We start from the raw sequence: 20,242 nt of genomic DNA on the forward strand, positions 1-20,242 counted from the left end.
GAAGTGTACTACTGAGGAGGTCTGGCAAAGAACGTTTTCTTAGCAAGGTTTCTTTTGGACGTCGTGTGCCTCCTCATGATGCACGCTCTGTGGCCCTGCAGTGCGCAGTGGTCCCCAGGGTCTAACATGAAGGCAGTAAGTTGCATGCAAACCCTCCTGTGACACACCTGGCTGACATTTTCCGACTTTGCAGGGGAGGTCAGATCCTGTTACTTGAAGTCAGGGAATCAGAAGGAAGGCTCCCTCCAGCACCCGCCATCAGACTCTGCCTGCGTCTCCCAAGCCCGGTGAGTGGGCCCTTGTTGGCAGGTCTGGGCTGTGGCACCGCAGGGGAGTGTGGAGCAGGGTAGAGGGAGGCGTGGATGTTGGGGACATCGAGTCGTAGCTCTCATGCCAGAGAGGAACTGACCTCGCAGAATAACGAGTGCAGAACGGAACCATTTTCATTACACCAAAAACTGAACGTAATGTGGAGGTTTAAATAGGGAGGAACCCCGTGGCAACAGAAGGGCTCACTCAGGAAGTTGGTGGCCCTGTCGGGGACAGTGCTGTGGAAGGGTAGGTGGCTCTTGATCCCGAGGAAGCGCTGCTTGGTGGCTGGCTTTCCTGCCGCACCCTGCAGTGTGTGAACAGCTTTCCTAGTTACGTGGGGCTGCACTGAGTTCACTGGCACGTCCAGGTCATGTGCGCATCCATGTGCACTGGGCTGCTGTCAAGCTGGTCAGCAGGACTGGACATGGGGTGCGCCCAGGCTCCACGATTCCCCGAGAACAATCCGGGTGGACAGGCCTCAGTCGCTGGCCCTGGGCACGCAGGTGAACCATGCACACATCTTTACAACTGTGTGCGCATTTCAGGATCTAAGGGACCCCTGGTGACTTCAGTGTCTCAGGCGTCACACCTGGAGAGGAGGAGAGAGCGAAACTGACTTCACTTCCAGCTCCTGGGGCCCCACACTCTTCCCAGGCTTGTGGGGGGATTCCTGGAGAGCCAGTGGGAGCCTGGCACAGCGACTGCCCTGTCCCCGCAGTGTGCCAGCCTGCAGGGTGCTCTCCGACTCAGGAGCTCGTCCCCACCCCAGCCCCCGCACTCTGCTCCAAGCCACCCAAGCCCCAGAGTCGCCCCTGGAAAGAGCACTGTCCCCACTCCCACTGGCCTTCTACTCCTTCCTCCTCTTCTCCGGAAAGCATGCTAAGTCTCCTCGTAAATGGGACCCCAGAGAAGAGGAAGGGTCGCTGTCCACCCCTCAGCTCCGGCCCCCAGCACCTCCTGTCGGGATGCTCTACCATGGCCGCTTGCTCAGACCCAAAAGTCAGGGCATAGAATACAGCTGTGGAGCTGGCCTGCTGTCCTCCCCTTACCCCAAGGGTCTGCATGTCCCTCAGCCACACTTGGGCACACGGAAGCCTACCATTCCACCCCAAAGTGAGGTGTGAAGACCTGCCAGCCCCACCCCAGAAAAACGAACTTCCACCTGATCCTGTGTGAAGACTTCAGCTGAAGTCAGCCAGCAATATAGGTTAGAGGACAGCCACACACCTAGAGCCTTGACATACGGACATGTGCAGACGGGATTAGAGGTGGGGCTGTGGGTCTTCAGCATCCTCATCCCTTGGACTTGTGGCACAGAGAGCCTCCCACTAATTGCCCCACCATCCTCCCTCACAAAGTGCTCCAGTGCCTCCACGTCTCCTTTCCAGAGGGGAGATCTCAGCTTAGCCTGTCCCCTTCCCAGCGCTACCTGAACCTAGCTTTGCCCCGAGGCTCAGTCTTAGTGCAGGGCTTTGGGCAAGGTCAGGCTGCACAGTGTTGGACTGGATGGGCAGTGGTGGACTAGGGGAATGGCGTGCACTGCCCAGCTCTGTCCAGATGCATGGGACAGCTGGGCCCTGCTCCGTACTACACAGGAAGGGCCCACCACTCCACTCCCTTCCCTCCACTCAAGAAAGGCTCTGGGGATGCCGGACCTGACACTTCTGGAGTGTGGACGCTGCTGTGGAGGAGGTCTTGCTCACCGGCCCCACGGGCCATCTGCTCTTCCTGCAGTGCTGAGGGTCTGGTCTTCAGGGTTCTGAGGAGCCGCCCGGCGCTGACAGACATGAGGCCTAGAGACACACGGAGCCACTTCTGTGATGAGCGGTCTTCAGGAATGCCCACCTCCACACAGCCTGGCCCCTGAAGGAGTCAGTGCCGAGGCCGGGCAGTGGGACCATGAGGGTGTGGTGGCCCCGCAGTGCTCACCTGGCGTGGTAGAGGCAGCTGCTTCCTGCCTGACACAGAAGCAAGAGCTCCAGCCCTTCACCTGGCAGCTACGGGGCTATGCCCAGTGGTTCTGGAAGGGTGGTCATGAGCTGCCCTCTGTTCAGGTTGTGCCCAGGAGCAGCCCCTTGGTCCTGCGTGGAGTGGGCGGCTGCTGTCCAACATGCTTGCCGTGAACATACCCTGGGCTCGCGTGCTTCCCTAGGTCTGAGGCCTGGGAAGCTATGCCAGGCAGCGGCTGATTTCTGTGGGTCAGAAATCCTCGGGCTTTCTGGTGTGGTGAATGTGACCTGGGTGTCTTTGAATGACTTCATGAAAGAAAAAGTGCTGGAAAAACAGGAGAAAAATGAATGAGCTGGTTCAGTTTAATGTCTTCAATTCCTGCTTGTCCCCAAGGGTGAGGGTCACCTCCTGGTCACTGTCTCCAACACTGGAGTGAAGAGTGACCCCGCAGGGTCAGGCTAGTGGCTCAGGACCTGGGTACGTGGAGGGATGGAGTGCCTGGGTTTTCCAGGATTGTCCGCAGGAGCTGGAAACCCTCCTTTGCCGTGAGCATCTACGCTGGTATTTTGAAATCTCTCAGCCACATGTCACTTGTGTGTGCCTGCCCCACACCCCTGCCAGACAGCTTGCTCTCGGCCCTTCTTGCCAGCCTGTGCCCATGTCTAGATCCACGTCAAGGCACCCAGTGCTCCCACCGCAGGGTCCTCCAAGCCCCCTTTGAAGTCCCTCTTGTCTCGCCCTCTGGCCTTCTCAGCCTTCAGACTCCAGTCACAGTTCTCCTCTTAGGCACACTTCCCTTGCTGATTGTTCCTGGGAAAACAAATCCATCTCTTAAGTTGCTCCTGGGAGTCTTACCCTTCTCCCTGGTAGGTTCCCACTGTTCCTCCTCGAGGTCCTGCTGGGCTGCTGTGTCCCTGTAGCCTGTGCTTGGCCCTCCAGGCAAGTATTCAGCAGATGCTGCCCTGAGGCTCACTGCATGATGGACAGACATGGCCCAGGCGGGGCTCTAGCTGGTGCTGAGGGGCCGTGGGGAGAGGCTGAACGGGAGTGAAGTGCCCGGGCTGAGGATCCCACTCTTGTCCTCGATGCAGCAGAAGCGGCTTCTTTGCAGAAAGAAACTACCTGTTCAAGTGGGAGCCTCAGCTTCCAGCTCCTCACCTGGAGTGATGGGAGGCACAGCGTGGGCGGTGGCCTGGTCGGTACATTGGAATGTGGAACGTGGTCCTCTCCTCTGTGAGTGGGAAACCAGAGAACGAGTCACCTTGAGCCTTTCTGCATAGAACTCAGGCGTCCCAGGCCGTGTCCTGCAAGCTGGCAGCGAGGAAAACCCGGTCCCAAGACTCGACGTGCTTGACAGCAGAGGCCCGGCGTTTCAGCGCCTCTTGCCTCGGCCTGAGTTGGAGTGAGCTGCAGCACTGCTGTTTATTTTTTATTTGACGTGGTACAGTTGCTTAGCCATTTAAGCATCTGTTTTCTATCCTGTAAATAGAGGGAAAACCTCCACAATTAATTCACTGCGGTGCTTTTAAGTCTGGGAGAGGATATGTGGTGCTCAAGACAGTCCCACCATGAAGGGTACTTGGTCAGTTCCTGCAGTTGCTGCCATCTCTGGCTGGAAGTGGCCGGATGGTGGCTGAAGGTTGCTGGGACGTCACCCAGCAAGAGGCCCTGGCTTCTGGCCAGGAGGAAATCTTTCTCCTGGTGCTCTCCTGGTCACCTAGTGTGGGCTGACAGGTAGCCCTCCCTGCTGGCCTGCTGAGGTTCAGCATCCTGGTGTTGGCGGCATTTTGCAGCAGACGTTTTGGTGTTGTGCCCCTGGTTCCTATGTCACTCAGTTTTGAGACCTCCTGCCACAGTAACATAAACCCTGATCTCAAACTTGGAATGATGCCTGGTTGGGGCTGTCTCTAAGCCATTTGGCCATGGAAGGTACTAGAAAAGAAGTCTTTTCCCTGTAATGTGACCCTAATGGCTGGGATGGCCTCCAACTAGGCCATTAAGCCCTGACCCAGTGCTGGCAAGAAACCCACTGTTCTTTGCTGTCGCTAAGCCTGTTGCCACGAGAGCCTTAAGTCCCGACTCCCAAGTATGAATAGGGAATTGTTAGCAGTGTAGCTCTGAGTCTCCTGGGGACGTCTGGAGGAAGCCGGGAGAGGAAGCTCACTTCCCTGCCTGGCCCACTGTCCCCATGGGAAGCAGTGCTTTCTGGCTGTGCAGTAGCTGCCAGAGCGCAGGTGTCCTGAGCAGTGCTGCTTCCTCAGGAGCAAGGACAGGGACCCTCGACTGGAACCCCAGCATTTAGAACTGCTGCTTGGAAAAGCTGCTGGCAGCTGACCCAGCCCAGCGTCCCGTGTCCTTGCCGAGTGGCTCCTCTGAGTGGGCGCCCTGTGTTCTGGGCTGGAAGGGTTCACTGTGGAGTGGACTTTTGCAGTTAGTGCCCAACAGCGTCTGTTCTTTGTTCAGCCAAGAGTTGGACTTGTTGTGCCTAGAAGTTCTTCAGTGTGACAGAGCAGAGCTTTCTTCTCTGAGAGATCTCTATCTCAGCATGAGTCCAGTTCTCCCAGTGTGGTCAGCAGGCAAATGCAGACTGCTCCGAAGCTGATACAGAGACATGGGACTCACTGTCATTTTGAGGACACACAGCTCCTACAGTGGGCACAGCAGTCTACGGGATGGGAGAGTCCTCTGGAACAGATCAGTTTACAGCATTGCTATTGGGGAATTTTGTACCAAAGATGGCACCTCCACAGAATAGTTCACAATGTCATTATCTAAATTAATTTATTCCTGGATTTTACAGTTTCTGAATCCATCTAGCACACATCAAAGCCAGTGTTATTCAGCTTATAAGTCAGGTTTGATTTCACGGCTGCCCTCAGTCTCTAGGCCCCCTGTACCTTCTGCTGAGTGTGGGTTGAGTCCTGGTTCTTGGCCTTCGTGCTTCTCTGGTTGTCAGGCTTTTGTTGACAACACTCATCCTCCCTGACCCTTACCTCAACAAGACCACCCTTACTTGCTGGGACAAACCCCGGAGTTGCCCCTGCAGTCAGGAGGGTTATGCAGTCGGCTCCTGAAGAAGGGAAGCCACATTTCCCCGGAACTGATTCAGAAGAGATGGTGGCTGGGGGCCCCGCAGGGAGTAAGGTGTTCAAAACAGAGAGGAGGTGGTGTTTGGGGTGCAGTGCAGGTCCACGCAGGTGCGGGTGGAAGCGCTGACCTCCATTCATAGCATCCAGACCGTGGGTGTGGCTGGTGTGGCTGTGTGGATGACAGCCTGTGTGCTGCTTCACACTGAAGGACACCTGGGGTTCTAGGTGCCCTGGTTCTCAGAACCGAAGGCCCACCAGGAGCAGGCAGCTTTCGTCCTCCTACATCCTACTCCCTCATTTCTGAGCCTTCACTCTTGATCCTTCCCCTGCCCTTATTCTGGTTTCTTAGCCACACTGGGAAGAGGTCACACTTTCCTCCAGGGACCCAAGACTGGAAGGTTCCCAGGTCCTGCCAGGGAGGAGGGCCTGCTGCAGTGCGCCTGGTGGCCACTTGGGGGCAGTGGGACCCCGAGCTGCAGAGCTGCCTGCCCTCCCCGCGGCCTGCCTGCTGCCGCTATCTGGAGACTCAGGCAGGCCCCTCTGTCCTCACCAGGAGAGCTGCTGCCCGCTGGACAGGCATCCCTGTGAGCATCCGCAGGCCTGGGCTGCAGCTTGAGACAGAGCTGCTGGACTCTGACCTCCTCCGCAAGGGGTGGTGAGCGGGTTGCGCTGACTCACCTCTACACCCATCTCTCTGGGCGCCCTGTCCCCAGGAGTTATGGAAAACAAGGAGGGACAAGAACAAGAGGGGCCTCGGGGCTAGGAGACTGTCACTTAAAATCTGAAGACCGAGCATTTCAGATTTTCCCTATCCATGGGAAAGCGGAGACACGGCCCGTGAGAACGAGAAGCCTCTGTCCACATGTGCTGTTGGCCCGTGTGCTTTGTTGCTTGTGTGCTGGCCACGGCTCAGATGGGTAAACACAGGCGTCTACGTGGTACAGTATCCACGGTTAAACCCAGCCAACTTTGTCCACTTGAGAACGCTCCGTACTGGCCCAGCCTCGATGGACTCCAGCCTGCAATCTCTGCTCCTCCCGCAGGCTCTCCACGCACCCCTATTTCTGCTGCTGCGTGAGCTCACGCTGGTCTCCAGAAGCTTATCTCTGCCACCACCCCGCACAGAACTAGTTTGCCAGAGACTAAGCAGAGAGCAGGATGGTTGGGACCAGGTGCACCGAGTGTCCCACATTGTACTTCAGAAACCTCCCCTGCAGGCGAGGGTACTTCCCTTCTCTCTGCAGGGTTGAGGGGGGACGCCGTCCTTGGCGCGGTGTCCTGCACATTACGCTATGAGTGTGGGAGGAAGCATCGGCTCTAGCTGGTATCCACCGCCCTTGGCTGAGAGAGGAGCAGCCCCGAGGGTCTGTGAGGGATAACGGACATTGACCTGGGAGCAATTCAGGGGACTCCTGCCACCTGTCTGTGGTGACTCTGATGACATCATAGCCTGCTGGGAGCTGGCATGAGCTGGCTGGTGCCCATTGGTCAGTGGGTTATAAGCACATGAGCAGGACCCTGGAGAAGTGCACTCAACTGAGGTCAGGGATCTTCTCCGCTTGAGCCTGCCCTCCTGGCCCCACGGGAAGCCTTGTGATGAAGACTGTGGCCCAAAGTACTCAGAGGACAGCACTTCACCTGGGCTTCTCTGGAATGCTCAACTTCTGTAGAGGTAGTTCCTTCAGAGGGGCCTAACCTGCTGTTTGAATCTGTATGATAAAGAATTAGATGCTCATCAAGGGTAAGCCATTCTTCCTGATTCTTGGCAACAGAGATGCCTGCAGTGCACATGTCATGTGCAAAGGTCCAGAGGTCATGCTGTTCTCCAAGGTGAGAATGAGAAGCCTCTGTTCACATGTGCTGTTGACATCTCTCACAGCTGTGTCACTGAGGAGCTGCCTGCTGCCAGAGAGTGACAGGCGTCCAATCACAGCAAGCAGCAGAACAATCGTTGATCCCCAGCTCCTGTCAATTCTAGAGTTCACCCATAGGACTTTGCGGAGGAAACCAAACCGTGGACCCTTAAATTGCACATTTACATGGCTTCACAAGAAACCCACGTATTATTATGATTTTTATTGTTGTTGTGCAATTGGAGGTGACCTAGTGACGTGGAAGGGTGCAGCTGATGGGCACCTGCTCTTATCCTGGCTCCTGGCAGGGTGCTCTGCAGGCCTGGCTCCAGCCAGTGCTCTCTCAGGCCCTCACCCTGAGGGCGCCCGTCAGCACAGCCTGGCGTCCGGCTCTGGCCCAGAGCAGGCAAGTGCTCCCGCTCCTGCTGGCCTGCCTGGCCCAGGGCAGCCAGGTTGGTCTCTGGTTTCCGCAAGGCTCTGGCCTGGTGAGGGCGGCCCCTCTGACCCTGCTGAGGAGAGGCGCCAGCTCTGTGTGTCTCCCTGTGTGACGTGGTGGCCCTGGGGGGTTTCTGTGCAGAGCAGCCAGCTCAGTGAGTATGGCTCTCGTCCCCTCTGGTCCCCTGTGCGGCAGACGCGGCCCTCCTGGGGACGTGGAGAGGCTGCAGAAGGAGCCGTGGTGTAGCTGTCGAGCATGGGGCGGGTGCAGGAGCCTGTGGGCCCTCAGCCCTTCTCGCTTCCCTGTGAGGAAGGCTCCACCAAATGTGTCATTAGCCCTGAGTCACGTCCATGGTGCAGAGAAGCCCCTGTGTCTGTGAGCATGGCCTTGTCTGTCAGGAGCAGCACCTGTGGGTCTTGATCACACAGCATGTGCTTGGGAGTCACAGGTGCTTTGTCTCTGTGGCCTCTGGCTCCCCAGGGGTCTGCATAGTGCCTTTGGACTGCAGGTACACAAGACTTGATCCAAAACGGGTTCAGCAGTGAGGAGCCACGATCAATCAGAGAGCCAGACGCCAAAGGTGTGATCAGGCCAAGGCTGTTGACTCAGAGGCTCCTCACTGTCATCAGGAAGCCAGTTTGTCTCTGTCTGCAGTCTGGGGCTAGTGCCTCATGGTGGCAATGTGACTGCTGTAGCTCCAGGTGTTTCTTACTCACATAGCCTCTAAAAGCCAGGAGAAAAGCAGTTCCTAACTTTTGTGACATTTTAAGAACTATAAAAATTTTCCCATGAATTTCCCTATCCCTAGGCGACTCCTTTTTGCTCCATGATGACTTTTTAGGATTTTATTATATTCCCAACCCAAAGCCAGGCACTGGCCAGATGAGTGACAGAGGTGTCCATGATTACCCCTAAGTCCAGGGAAGGACCTAGTCTTGGATGGTTGAATAGAAGGGGGTTATGTTGTAGGTTAGAAATGACCAATGAACAGGCTGCCAGTATCGACTCCTAAGAGTCACGGGCACCAGCTGGAGATCAGATGGGGGTCTTGGTTTTGCTTTCTGAGTGGAAGGGGAAATGCCTTAAAGAGCCCATTAACCCTGCCCGTCCACCTGTTGACACAGTACAGCTATTCAGACATGGGTCATAACTCACTTCGTAATGCCCCCTTTTCAATGGCCAGTGACATTTCTTGTATATAATTTGCACTTTTCTTGCAATGGCATGTTGGGGTGATGCAGAAGAGTGTGGGGTACAGAGAAGCTGCAGAGATGCCCATTGCTGCTTCTTGCTCATTGGGGTCTGGGGACTCACCAGCCCACCGTTCATTGTTTTCACAGTAGATGAGCCTAGAACCCATAGCAATCCATACATAGAAATCTGAGCTTGTTGCCTCCAGAACACCCGTGCCCATCCCTACCGCACGCTGCCCCTCTGAGCAGCCTGGATGATCTCTGCATGTGCGGGGCTGGCCTTGTGCCCCCAGGGGGCACAAGTATGTAACTGGGACGCTCAGCTGCTCACACCGGCTGTCGGGGCCCCTGTGCTCCTGTCGGGGCCCCTGTGCTCCTGTCGTGGGCATCCCTAGTGTCCACAGGTCTGTGTGTAATGAACAGATGTCTCTGGCTCCCGCGGGTAACCACAGCTTCTGTTCTTTCCATCCTCAGGGAGATTCAGACCATTCAAACCAGCTCCTCCAGCACCACTACTTCTGAGAGCCCAGACCCGTCCTCTGGGGACCCTGCCGTCAGCGCCCTGCAACAGCAGCTGCTCCTCATGGTGGCCCGCAGAACCCAGTCAGAGACGCCCCGGGTACGCACGGTGCAGGGTTGCTGTTTGTGAGTGCTCTAGAAGCTCTGAGCCCTGGCTCCAGGGCATCAGTGAGTTCCCACTGATTCCCGTGTCCCTGGTGAATTACAGATGCATCTCTGATGCTTGGCAGTACAGAGAATGGATGGGACAGCAGGTGACCTTCCATCGACACTAAGAGGATTGCCACCATCTCACTGGCTTTTCCAAATGCATTAGAAATTCATTTGCATTGATCTTGGTTGCTAGGATGCACAGGTCCCACAAGAACTCGTGGGCTAGTTTGCCTTTCTCCCCATGGTTTTTAAAACATCTGTGTTTTTAAAAAATTATGATAACCTTGTATTATATTAAATATTCAAAAATCCCTAGGTATTTGACTTGAAGAGAGATGTTATTCTTGGAGCAGGTGATGTCAGAGGTCTAGCACCTGAAGCCTTCCCTTATTTTCCCAAGAGAAACCTCGTTGACATCCAACCTTCCTGCAGCCAAGCTCTGGTGGGATCTGGGAGGCAGCTAGGCCTGTGACAGTGGCATTGCTACTATTTTACCCAGATATTGTGAAAGCCAAGCAGCTCCTTACTCCTAAACTGATCAGCTGTAAGAGCTGTCACGATAGGTGTGGCTCAGGGCCACTGTTGTGGGTCAGTGCCAGGTTGGCACTCCCGTAACCCTTCACAGCTTTCTTCTTTATGAGAATGTATAAGAACGGTGGCATCAACCGATGGCACAGTCACCAGGCGAGAGGGACACAGGGTTTGTAATACCTGAACGTATTCACCTTCCCTTGTGACTCCTCTACTCCCTGATGAGGATTTCCAGGGGTTAGCCAACCTCTGCGCCTCACTACCCAGAGCACCTGTGCCCTCTGGGCTCCGGCTGTGTGTCCCAGCCCTGTGGCGCCAGCCTCGCCTGGTTGGTGTGCCTGGTCCCTTGGCCTCGTTCACCTGCTCTGCGCCCCTTCCCCATCTGCTTGGCAGGCCTGCGCAGGTGCTGTGCCAGGTCCCCTCCTGTCTGGTGTCACCTGGTCTCCCTGGGAACCCCTGGCAACACCTGGGGCACGGGTCCTGTACTGGGGCGTTGGCTGACTCTTCCCATGCCCCTTGTGCCTCTGTCAGAGCTGGGCTCCAGTCCTTGTCTCACCCTCTGCCCTGAGCTCTCCCAGCCCACTCCGGCACCAGGGTCCCCACAAGCCCCCTTCTCAGCGGGGCTGTGTCTGCTGGGAGCTGCTTCTATGTCCAGTGGCCTCCCCTCTCTTCTCCCCTGGCTTCTCCTTCCACCCTCAGGTGACACCTACCTAGGACCTGGGGAACACGTGCCCCCTGGGGGCACAAGGCCAGCCCCGCACATGCAGAGATCATCCAGGCTGCTCAGAGGCCCCGCAAAGGAGGACTGCAGTTGAAGCTCATCCGCGCCTCCTCTGACCCTGGGGGAGGGTCCGCGGAGGCAGCCTCGCTTCCACACAGTGGGCCTCTGCGTGTTGGCTTTACTGCGCATGGTCTGTCCCCTCAGCCGCAAGCCTGACTGTAGATCTGTAACACAATGCTGTGATCCAGGGTCCCCATGGGCGCCTCTGCCTTAATGCTGGACTGCAGGTGGCGTTGCTGTTGCTGACTGTCCTCTGGTCTCTTCAAATGCGCGCCTTCCACCTGGCTTCACCACGGACTCCACGCGCTGCCCCTCGAGCTCTGTCTTGCTGGAAGAGGTTTCACGTGGCCGACGAGATGGCTGCTGCGGCCGTGGGTTCGCCTGGGTCACTGGAGGAGCCGTGCTGTGGCTTCGGGCCGAGTGGGGCCTCCACAGTTAAGTGGAGGCGGTAACGCGGCCTGGAAGAGTGGTGTGGGCTGTGACAGGGACTTCAGTCGTTGGTAGCGATACCGGCAGGATCAGAATCCTTCCTTCTTCTCTGGAACTCGCTCAGGCGGGACGTTCTGAACGGTTCTAGGTGGCAGGGGGCCGTCTTTTATGTCCCCAGGTCTTTCACTTGCGCGACATGTCCCGATGTGCGCGTCTGCGGCGCTGTGTGGACAGGTTGCTCTTCTCTCCCCAGAAACTTCCAGCCCTAAGGAGGCACTCTCTTGTGATCCTCTCGATTTCTACAATCTGCACAGTAAACATCTACCAACTGAGCGAACCAGTGATATTAAGATGATGAGAAAATTTGGATTCGAATTTGAATTTTGAACCAGAAAGTAGGCGAAGAATAATTTTTATGATTCACCAAAACATAAAGCTCTTGACTTCCTTGGTATCTAGACCAAAACAACTGAAATTCTGGGAATATTATTTTTCCATAAAAGAAATCACATTGTTCTTCTTTCCTTTAAATTCGGAGATGTTTTAAAACAAGAATGTTCATTAAGGCGGCAATAAACTGCTCAGCCAATCACAATGCTCATTAAGGCTCAGCCAATCAGAATGCTCATAAGGCAGCAGTAAACAGCTCAGCCAATCAGGGCCATCATGTTGTACGTGCGGACGTCGTCCTCAGGTGACTCTTTCAGGTCCTGCCTTGTGCCCCACTTATGGGTCCCTGTCCCCTTCTTACCCTCAGGAAGAGCACCGTGGTTGTCACCCTGACCCTCTGCAGGAGGCACTGGTCTCTCTTCTCAGGGACGCGCACCAGGCCCCTGCGCCCTGGGGTCTCTCCCCCACCAGGAGCGGTGCGGGGGAGGTGTGCTGGCGTGCCCTGAGCTCCTGGTGGGCAGTCACAGCCTGTCCTGTACTGGGGCCCTCCTGCCCTGGAAGGCGGCCGGGTCAGCGTGTAGCCCTCCTGTGGGTGGGCTTCCCTCCTCGGCCTCCCGGTTTTACACCGGAATCAGCCCAGAGGAGGTGGCGGTGGGGACAGGAGAGGTTCCCAAACCTGCTTCCTGGTGGAGTTCTGCAGGTCCTCAGAGGAAGTGGCTGTGTCACCCTGAGGTCTACGCCACAGCTGGCCCCTACTCCCTCCTCCCCTTTGCCCCTCTGTTAAGTCCTTGTGCCTTCTGCTGTGAGCCTACAGGAAGGAGAGCCTGCCTCAAATCTAGTCTGAAAACACACAGAGAGCAACAAATACAATCATGGCTTGGGGGGACCCAGTGGGTGCTTTCCCAAGGATTGAGAGCCCCACCTGGAAAAGGTGCCTGCACACCACTGCCGTGGCAGCACTATTCACCATAGCCAAAAGGTGCAGCGGGTGTAACTGAGACATGGTGTATGTGCAAATGGAGTATTATTCAGCCCTGAAGAGGAAGAACTCCCAGGTCCGCTATGACATGATGAACCTCAAGGGTGCTGAGTGAAATTGGCCACAGAAGTATTGATACTGCTGGGCCCACTCACCCAGGGTCCCAGAGCAGTCCATCCACAGTATGCCAGAGGTAGCTGGAGCTGCAGGAGAGGAGGCTGGCGAGTTGTTTGGTGAATACAGAGTTTCAGTTTTGCAGGAAATAAAGGTTCTGGAACTCTCCTGCAACATGTGAGCAGGCAGTAGACGCACTTAAAAATGGTCACAGTGATTTATTTAATTATATATATATATTTTACCACAATTTAACATTCATACAGAAATAGAAGACCTCCAGGGGCTGGGGCACCCACAGAAGGCTCCCATGGAAGACACCCACGGAAGGCTCCCACCGAAGACTCCCACGGAAGGCTCCCACGGAAGGCTCCCACGGAAGGCTCCCACGGAAGGCTCAGGGGTGCAGTGAATGTGACAAGTAGTGACCTCATTGCAGGGGTGACGAAGCCAGTGTCCTCTGCCAGGCTCCACACCCAGGAGCAGGAGGCAGAGTGCGTGGTGGGGTCCAGCAGCAGCCTCCTGTCACTTGGGCTGCCGAGCACCCTGCAGTCACTGTGCCACAGAGGCACTTGGTGAAAACTCCTTCTTGGTCTCCAGGTGGGCAGAGGGTGGACAGCTGTTCCCCGACTCCATGAGCACACTGTACCTTCAGGCAGTTTTGCAGCTTCGTCCACACATGAGGACGGTCGAGAGTTCGGATTGTTGAAGGATTGATTCATTCTGAAGGGTGCTGCACCTTGTACTTCCTGGTGCCTGGTGGGGATGATGACCTGGGAAGCTACAAGAAAGTGGGAATCAGAGCGGCAAGGCCAGCAGAGGGCAGGAGCAACCCTCCCCCCAAACCTGAAACCAGGAAGCTAGGCAGGTGGAACAAAGCCGAGGGGGGAGGAACACATAACAGAGGAGCAGGTCTGCAGAAGCTGCAGATGCAGAAATGAAAACAGAAGGAAATAAATGCACAGGACTTAACAGGAAGTCAGACCCAGGAGCAGGGCCTGGAGACTGGAGGTTAGACCTGAAGAAGGTGCTGCAAGGTGGCGGAGGGAAGGAGCGTGTAAGGAAGAGAAGGTGGAAGTCGCCCAGGACGGCGCAGCTCCCACTGCCCTTGTCAGAGACAGAGGAGGGGTGAGGAAGTAAGAGGAGGGCAGTACCTTGGACGAGGAGGACCCTTCTCCTGTGGGGAATACTAGGGACCCCAATCTTACGGCGTGGTCAGACAAATTCTTGGTGGACCAGCGACTTTGACGTGAAAGGCAAAACCGCAGGAGTTTAATAAAGATGATGCAATCAAGGGCACCTCCACCCTCGGGGTGCAGGGGTCCGAGTCTAGCCCCAGGGTGCAGACCCTCCGCACAGCCCAGGAACAGCCGGTGGATCATGTTATTTCTGCTTGTCCAGAATATCATCAAGGAGTGACAATACGTCAGTCTGGGAACGTGTTTGTGGGATATAATAAACTAAGGTCTTGACCACGCACAGATCACGTGCACACACACATGCACACATACCAGAGGCCAGCAGGTCACCCCGCAGAGAAACGGGCCAACAATTTTATGAAGAGAAAAAGTGACCACAGATGTTCAGCTTTATTGGTAAAGAGGGAAATGCAAGTTAGGATTAAAATCAAATGCTATGTTCCACTTACCTGGTCGGCAGAAATGAGAAGATCGCCTAGCACTGTTAAATGTCTGTGAGGACGTGGGCCACGCACCCCTGCAGATGGCTTGTGGGGACGTAGACTAGCAGGACCCCTCAGAAAGCATGTGGTGTCACTGGGCAGGTGGGGCATCTTTGTGAACAGCATCCCATCCTGGCAGATGTGTGTACTTCCTGGAAAGCCACTGTGTTCCTAGCAAAGCTGGACATCTATGTTCCTGCAATTTCATGCATATTTTAAAGAAATTATTACACTTTTGTACTAAGAGACATATCCGAGGGCATTCATAGCAGCCAAAAAGAAAATTAAAAGAAAAGAAATTTAAAACCCTACGTGTTCCTGAGGAAAATGCAGAAGCAAACCATCCAGACAGTAGAATATTACACAACAATAAAAATGAATATTGCAGCTACCAAGCCCAGTTGGATCAACCTGGTATTGAGTGGAAAGAGAAGCAGGAAGCAAGTCGAGACTTTACATCTGTGAAGTTCAGTACATCAACTGAGAAGGGTACAAGTTCTGGAAATAGGCCTGCTAAAAGAAGAGAAGGATGAGGTGATAACTCAGGACAGCTGCTCTCTGTGGTGGGGAAGAAGCTAGTGGGATTGGAGAGTGGACCCCAGGGAGCCTCAGTGCTATCCAGGATGTTTCTCTCCTATACTGGGCAATAGATGGTCAACAAATGCCTTTAACATATGTGTTTGCTTTTATTTAATATTTATTTAGCATACTTTTAAAGGCACGGTCACTATGATTATTTAGTGTAGAGAAAACGGCCTCCACAGGGCAGAGTCCTGCTGATGAGCAGCACAACATGAGAGACACACGTGGCCTGGGACACGAGGAGGCGTCCAGGTGGCCCATCCCAGGGTGGATCCAGCAGCAGAGGAGGTGAACTGACCTGGTTTTGGAGCACGCAGTGGCAGAGGCCAGGGTTAATACCAGATCACTCTCTAAAACGGCAGCCGTTGGCTTTCTGGGTGATTGGGCTGGTGGAGCCTTCCTCTCTCCACTGGTGATGAACAGTTCCGTGGCTGCTCCGTCCGACACACTTACTTGCAAGTGCATGCTCTGGGCATGCTGGTCCTCTGGCCACCCGCTCTAAATGCTGGGCCAGGTGCCGGCAGAGGGCAGGCCTGGCATTTCCCTGCAGCGTCCTCCTCCTGCCTTCTGTTTTCTCCCTGCCCACTCCATCCAGGTCCTCGTGCTCCCTACCACAGAGATCTGCTCTCCCTGACAGGGTACGGTCCCTAGAGCTGGTTTGCATCTGTCCTGAGCCTGCCATGTTCTCAGAGTCCTCCTCCCAGCCCGACCAGGCTCCGTGGAGTCCCTCATTAAGGACTGGATAGACAAATCAAAGATGACCTCCCCTTTTTAAAAATTGAATTATTTCCTACAGGATTCTAGTGAATCGGGGCTGAAGCCTCCACAGTCTGGCTCTCAGTCCTGCCGTGGTCCAGACTTTCTGGTTTAGATTTGTTTCAGCAACTGTTTCAGGTTTTGCCATAGCAAGTTTCAGTGACCTTGACGGCATCCGGTGGCACTTCTGTACTTGTAGTAAGAGGTGGATATTTATTTCAACGCTGCATTGGTAACATGCTTCTAGAAGTTGAGTCGTTTGGGATCTTCACCTTCAGCGGGAATCAATTCAGGGAGTTTCTTGGCCTCAGCGAGCGGTGACGTTCTGATGGATGGGCAGCAGTTTGGGGGACATGGTGGGGTGGAGCTGGGGTGTGTCACTCTATGCATTTTGCCCACTGCTGTTCTCTCAGAGTGTCCATTTCAGACTTTGGGCACCTGTTCTTCAGCAGTGGTGTCTGTGACAATGGCTCACCCCATGAAACCCTCTCTCTCTGGTTTCTTTTGGTATCTAAAGCACGTGAGTCCAGATCTGGAAAACTCGTCATGTTCTTCAGCACAAGGAAAATTTAACCGAGAGCAGTTTTACAAGTTTATCATTTTCCCTGGCAAGTGGATCAAAGTCTGGTATGACCGACTCACCTTGCTGGCGTTGCTTGATCGGTAAGCCCCCGGCATGGTGGGTCAGCCCCCAGCATGGTGGGTCAGCCCCCGGCATGGTGGGTAACCCCCCTGGCATGGTGGGTCATCCCCTGGCATGATGGGTAAGCCCCCGGCATGTGCGGGCAGCCGGAAGCCTCAGCGGGGCAGTAGCGTGCACTTGCATGGTTTTAGAAGGTGCTGCTTGCCAAGGCTCCCTGGAATGTTGCCACACTGCGTCCCCTTAGCTGGGAACCCAGGGCCTAGGCCATGAGACTCGACAACTGAAAACATCGACTGTAGCCATCACAGTGGAAAGAGTGAGGACTGGGGGCATCGTTTGGGTTTCAGGCTAGCTTGGGGACAGATCGTGCTTTGGTCTGCTTGTGTCATGGTCATCCTTCCTGGGACAGTTTTAGCGTCACCTGCAGCACAGGGCCTGGCCTGGCTGTGTGGCCCTGGGGAAAGGAGGAGGATGGTGCCTCCCGCTGCCCTGTGATGTGCACTAACCCCAGCACTGGCTGCTCCATACCCTGCTTCCCCTCCTCCTGTCACCCCTCCCTTGGGATCAGATACTGAGTGGCTGTGGATGAGCCAGAGGGCAGGTTGGGGTTGGTCAGGGCTTGATGGGGAGGGCTGGGTAGGGGCTTGTGCTCTGCACCCCCTGCTTCAGGATGCACAGAGGGCCCTCCTGTGGTCCCCAGGGCTGTTGGCTGTGCTGGAGGTTGGTACAAGAACTGACAATGCTTTTACTAACGCCATCGTGGCAAATGCTGTTCCGCGGCTCAGTGCCATCCTGTGGGTGACGGCCAGGCTGCCTTGCAGCTGCTGGACCCCCAGGGACAACTTGTTATGGGAATGTTACAGCAATGTCCTAAACTGTGTGATTGCATTGGAAAAAAAACGAGTCTTGCAAAATTACAACAGTAAATTTCCAGACCCACCAGTCAGGGAATGGAGTTCTAATGGCTTTGCCAGCAACGCTATGTCACTCAAGGGGCACATGGAAGGGGGACTGGAATGCTTAAGTAATAATCCGAGAGCGTACATTCTGTTAGATGAGGCATTCTTTTAAATATTAATTTTTTTTGTTAAAAAAGAATCACTGGGAGTTGGAGTAGCTTGTGTTAACCCTTCATATTAAAAACAAATCCAAGTTGGGTGCAGTGACCCGTGCCTGTAATCCCAGTGACTCAGGCGGCTGAGGCAGGAGGATGGCAAGTTCAACCAGCCTCAGAAACTTAAAGAGGGCTGGGGATGTAGTTCAGGAGTAAACCACCCTTGGGTTAGGTCCCAGTCCAAAAATCCTGAATCTACATGGTGACAAAACAGCCAGCTGAAGGACGTTCTGGGAAAGGCCAGACTCTGGAGAAGATGAGTTGTGGCCATCGCAGGGGTGAGGCACGAGGGAGGACAGCTGGAGCACCCAGGTCCAGGGCTTACAGCCCCACTGGGTACATCTGGTCATCATTGACCTGTGGAGACCTGCAGAACGCACAGCACCAAGAGTGAACCCTGGTGGGAACTGACTTGGGGCTAGTGTGCATTGTAGGGTCATCAGTCCAGGCATGCGTACCACTCAGGAGGGGGTGTGGCTAGGCAGTGGCATGGGCCTGAAGAGGGGGGACAACGCTGTCCTCTCCCCTCAATTGTGCAATGAAGTTAAACTGTCTCTAAAAACAAAGCCTACTCATTTAAAAATGCCCTTGACTGTCCACACCCGAGCACAAAGCAGACACTGTCCCTGCCTGAAGAGATCAGTTCAGTGCAGAACCTACATGTGTGTGACCAACCTGCTGGTAACATGCACACACTGCATCCTGTGACCAGCTCTCTGGACCCCAGCTCCTCTCCCCAGACCTCCTGGTGGCCTCCAGTCTCTACTTCAGCCACCACGTCCTCCCATTGAGGTCGGCCTCCTGTGAGGCCACGACCCTGGCTCTGTTCACCTTTGCCCCCGCTCTTTCCCCAGCCGTCATCTCCCACTATCTCACGCCCTGGGATCCATGGGCTTCCTTCTGTGCTGCAACTCCCCTGTCCTCTGCCCTCCTCAGCCACCCAGTTCCATGAGCCAGCACTGCTGCCCTGTGTACCAAGGTCTCAATCTCTCTTCCCTGTCCCTTTGTGGCACCCCAGTCTGGATGAGCCCCTCTCCACCCTCCCCTTCATGTGGGATGTTCCACTGAGGAAAGTCCTGGTAGACAGCAAGGCCACTGCTGGCCCCCTGCACTGCGGGAGGCCCCGAGTCCCCTCAGCTCTCTGGCCAGAGCTCTTCTGGCTCCTGAAATGGGGCATCAAACTCTGGCTGCAGAGACGGTGTCCGAGAACGAGTTCCCATGCCACCCAGGGGTCAGTGGCCCCCCTCTTATCCAGGGCGGGGCTGGGGGTGAAGCTCTGGCTTCCCATGGCTGGTCACAACTCTGACTACCCCACCTCAGACAGCCCAGCACTGAGGCCAAGGAGACCTCATGGGATTGTATTTCATTTATTCCAACAACAGATCCCTGGGGCCAAAAATAAGGATTTTATTTAAATAGTACAGGAATAAAGAGAGAAGAAAGAGGTCTTCAAATCTCAGCCGAACCAGAGGTTGGCTTAAGCTGGCTGCCCCTGCCGCCGCCATGGGCCTCTGCTCCTGGTGCAGCCCAGCTCCCCTCCCCTGCCGCTGTAGGCCTCTGAGGCGCATCCGGGAACCTGCTCGTGGGTGCAGCCCAGCTCCCCTTCCTGTGTGTTGTGTGTTTTCATAGCACTGAAGACGTCAAGGAGAACCTGCTGTCCATCCTGCTCAGCACCCTGGTGTCCCTCCTGGGATTCCTGACGCTGAACCGCGGCTTCTGCAGAGACCTGTGGGTGCTTCTCTTCTGCCTGGTCATGGCCAGCTGCCAGTACTCCCTGCTCAAGGCAAGGCCCATCCTTCTTGCTGGTGAGTGTGCTCTCCCTGGTGTGGCCCGGGAACACCAAGGTGAGGTGACGCTGGCATTTGATCTGTGTTTCAGAGCGTGCAGCCTGACCCTGCCTCACCAATCCACGTAAGTTTCCAAATGCAGGCAAGTAACTTGTCTTGTCTGCTTGTGTTAAAGACAGACAAGTCTCCTGAGTCTATAAAAAGGCAAAATCCACAACTATGCTGCATCTCGAATGCTTAAGTAGAAATAGTAGACAGAGACACGAAAGCATGCTGGCCGAGCTCCGGCCTGCTCTGAGCGCATGGTGTGCTGGCCGAGGGGACATCTGGGCACAGGGCAGAGCCTTGCAGAGGCTCCTTTATAATCCCCAGGGCCCTTGTCAGCCTGGGGAGAGGTCACAGAGTACTTTCACCATGCCTGCCCTCACTGCCCATCTGCTACTTGGTGCTGAGCAAGGTGCTGAGCAAGGTGCTGGTCAGTACCACGCCTCAGTTTCCCTTGTGTTGTGTCGAGGAGGCTCATTAAAATGCCTCTGGGCAGCACATCCTGCATGCCGTGTGCTTAGCACAGTGGGGCGTACTCGCAGATGCCAGTGTTTACTGTTAGCAATGCCAGCTCGTGGGCACGGATCATCGTTATTATTTCTTAAAAGGTGTTGTAGAGGTTTGTGGTCATCATGATGACCTGTCTACCTTGTGGAATGAGTCAGTCGAACTGGTCACCATGATGACCTGGAATGTGTACCTGTGGAATGAGTCAATCGAGCTACTTTTGTTTCTTAGTGAGAACTTTGGAATCTCTCTTGGCCACTGTCACATGTACAGCACATTATTATTAACAATAGTCACCGTGCTGTTCAGAGATCTCCAAACCCCAGTCCTCTGGCTGGTGTGACTCTGTCCCCTTTCATTGTCATCTCCCCACACCCGTCCCCGTAACCTTGGTTCTG

At 55.1% G+C, this 20,242-nt stretch overlaps 1 protein-coding gene across 3 annotated transcripts in view; it reads left to right on the top strand.

The window, feature by feature from the left end:
- The window catches only part of Pcnx2 (pecanex 2), a 175,663-nt gene that overhangs the window by 24,809 nt on the left and 130,612 nt on the right, over positions 1-20,242 (top strand). For 2 of the 3 annotated variants that reach the window (XM_026412947.2, XM_077802720.1), the window contains exons 8-12: positions 194-287; positions 9,308-9,452; positions 16,266-16,411; positions 19,135-19,288; positions 19,384-19,416. In XM_026412947.2, coding sequence (XP_026268732.2) covers positions 194-287; positions 9,308-9,452; positions 16,266-16,411; positions 19,135-19,288; positions 19,384-19,416 — 572 coding nt within the window. Of the gene's footprint in view, positions 1-193; positions 288-8,594; positions 8,610-9,307; positions 9,453-16,265; positions 16,412-19,134; positions 19,289-19,383; positions 19,417-20,242 lie in introns of all 3 variants that reach the window. The other variant, XM_026412957.2, reaches the window with a different exon arrangement.

This window comes from Urocitellus parryii, chromosome 9, assembly GCF_045843805.1.
Source record: "Urocitellus parryii isolate mUroPar1 chromosome 9, mUroPar1.hap1, whole genome shotgun sequence".
Classification (NCBI taxonomy): Eukaryota; Metazoa; Chordata; class Mammalia; order Rodentia; family Sciuridae; genus Urocitellus; species Urocitellus parryii.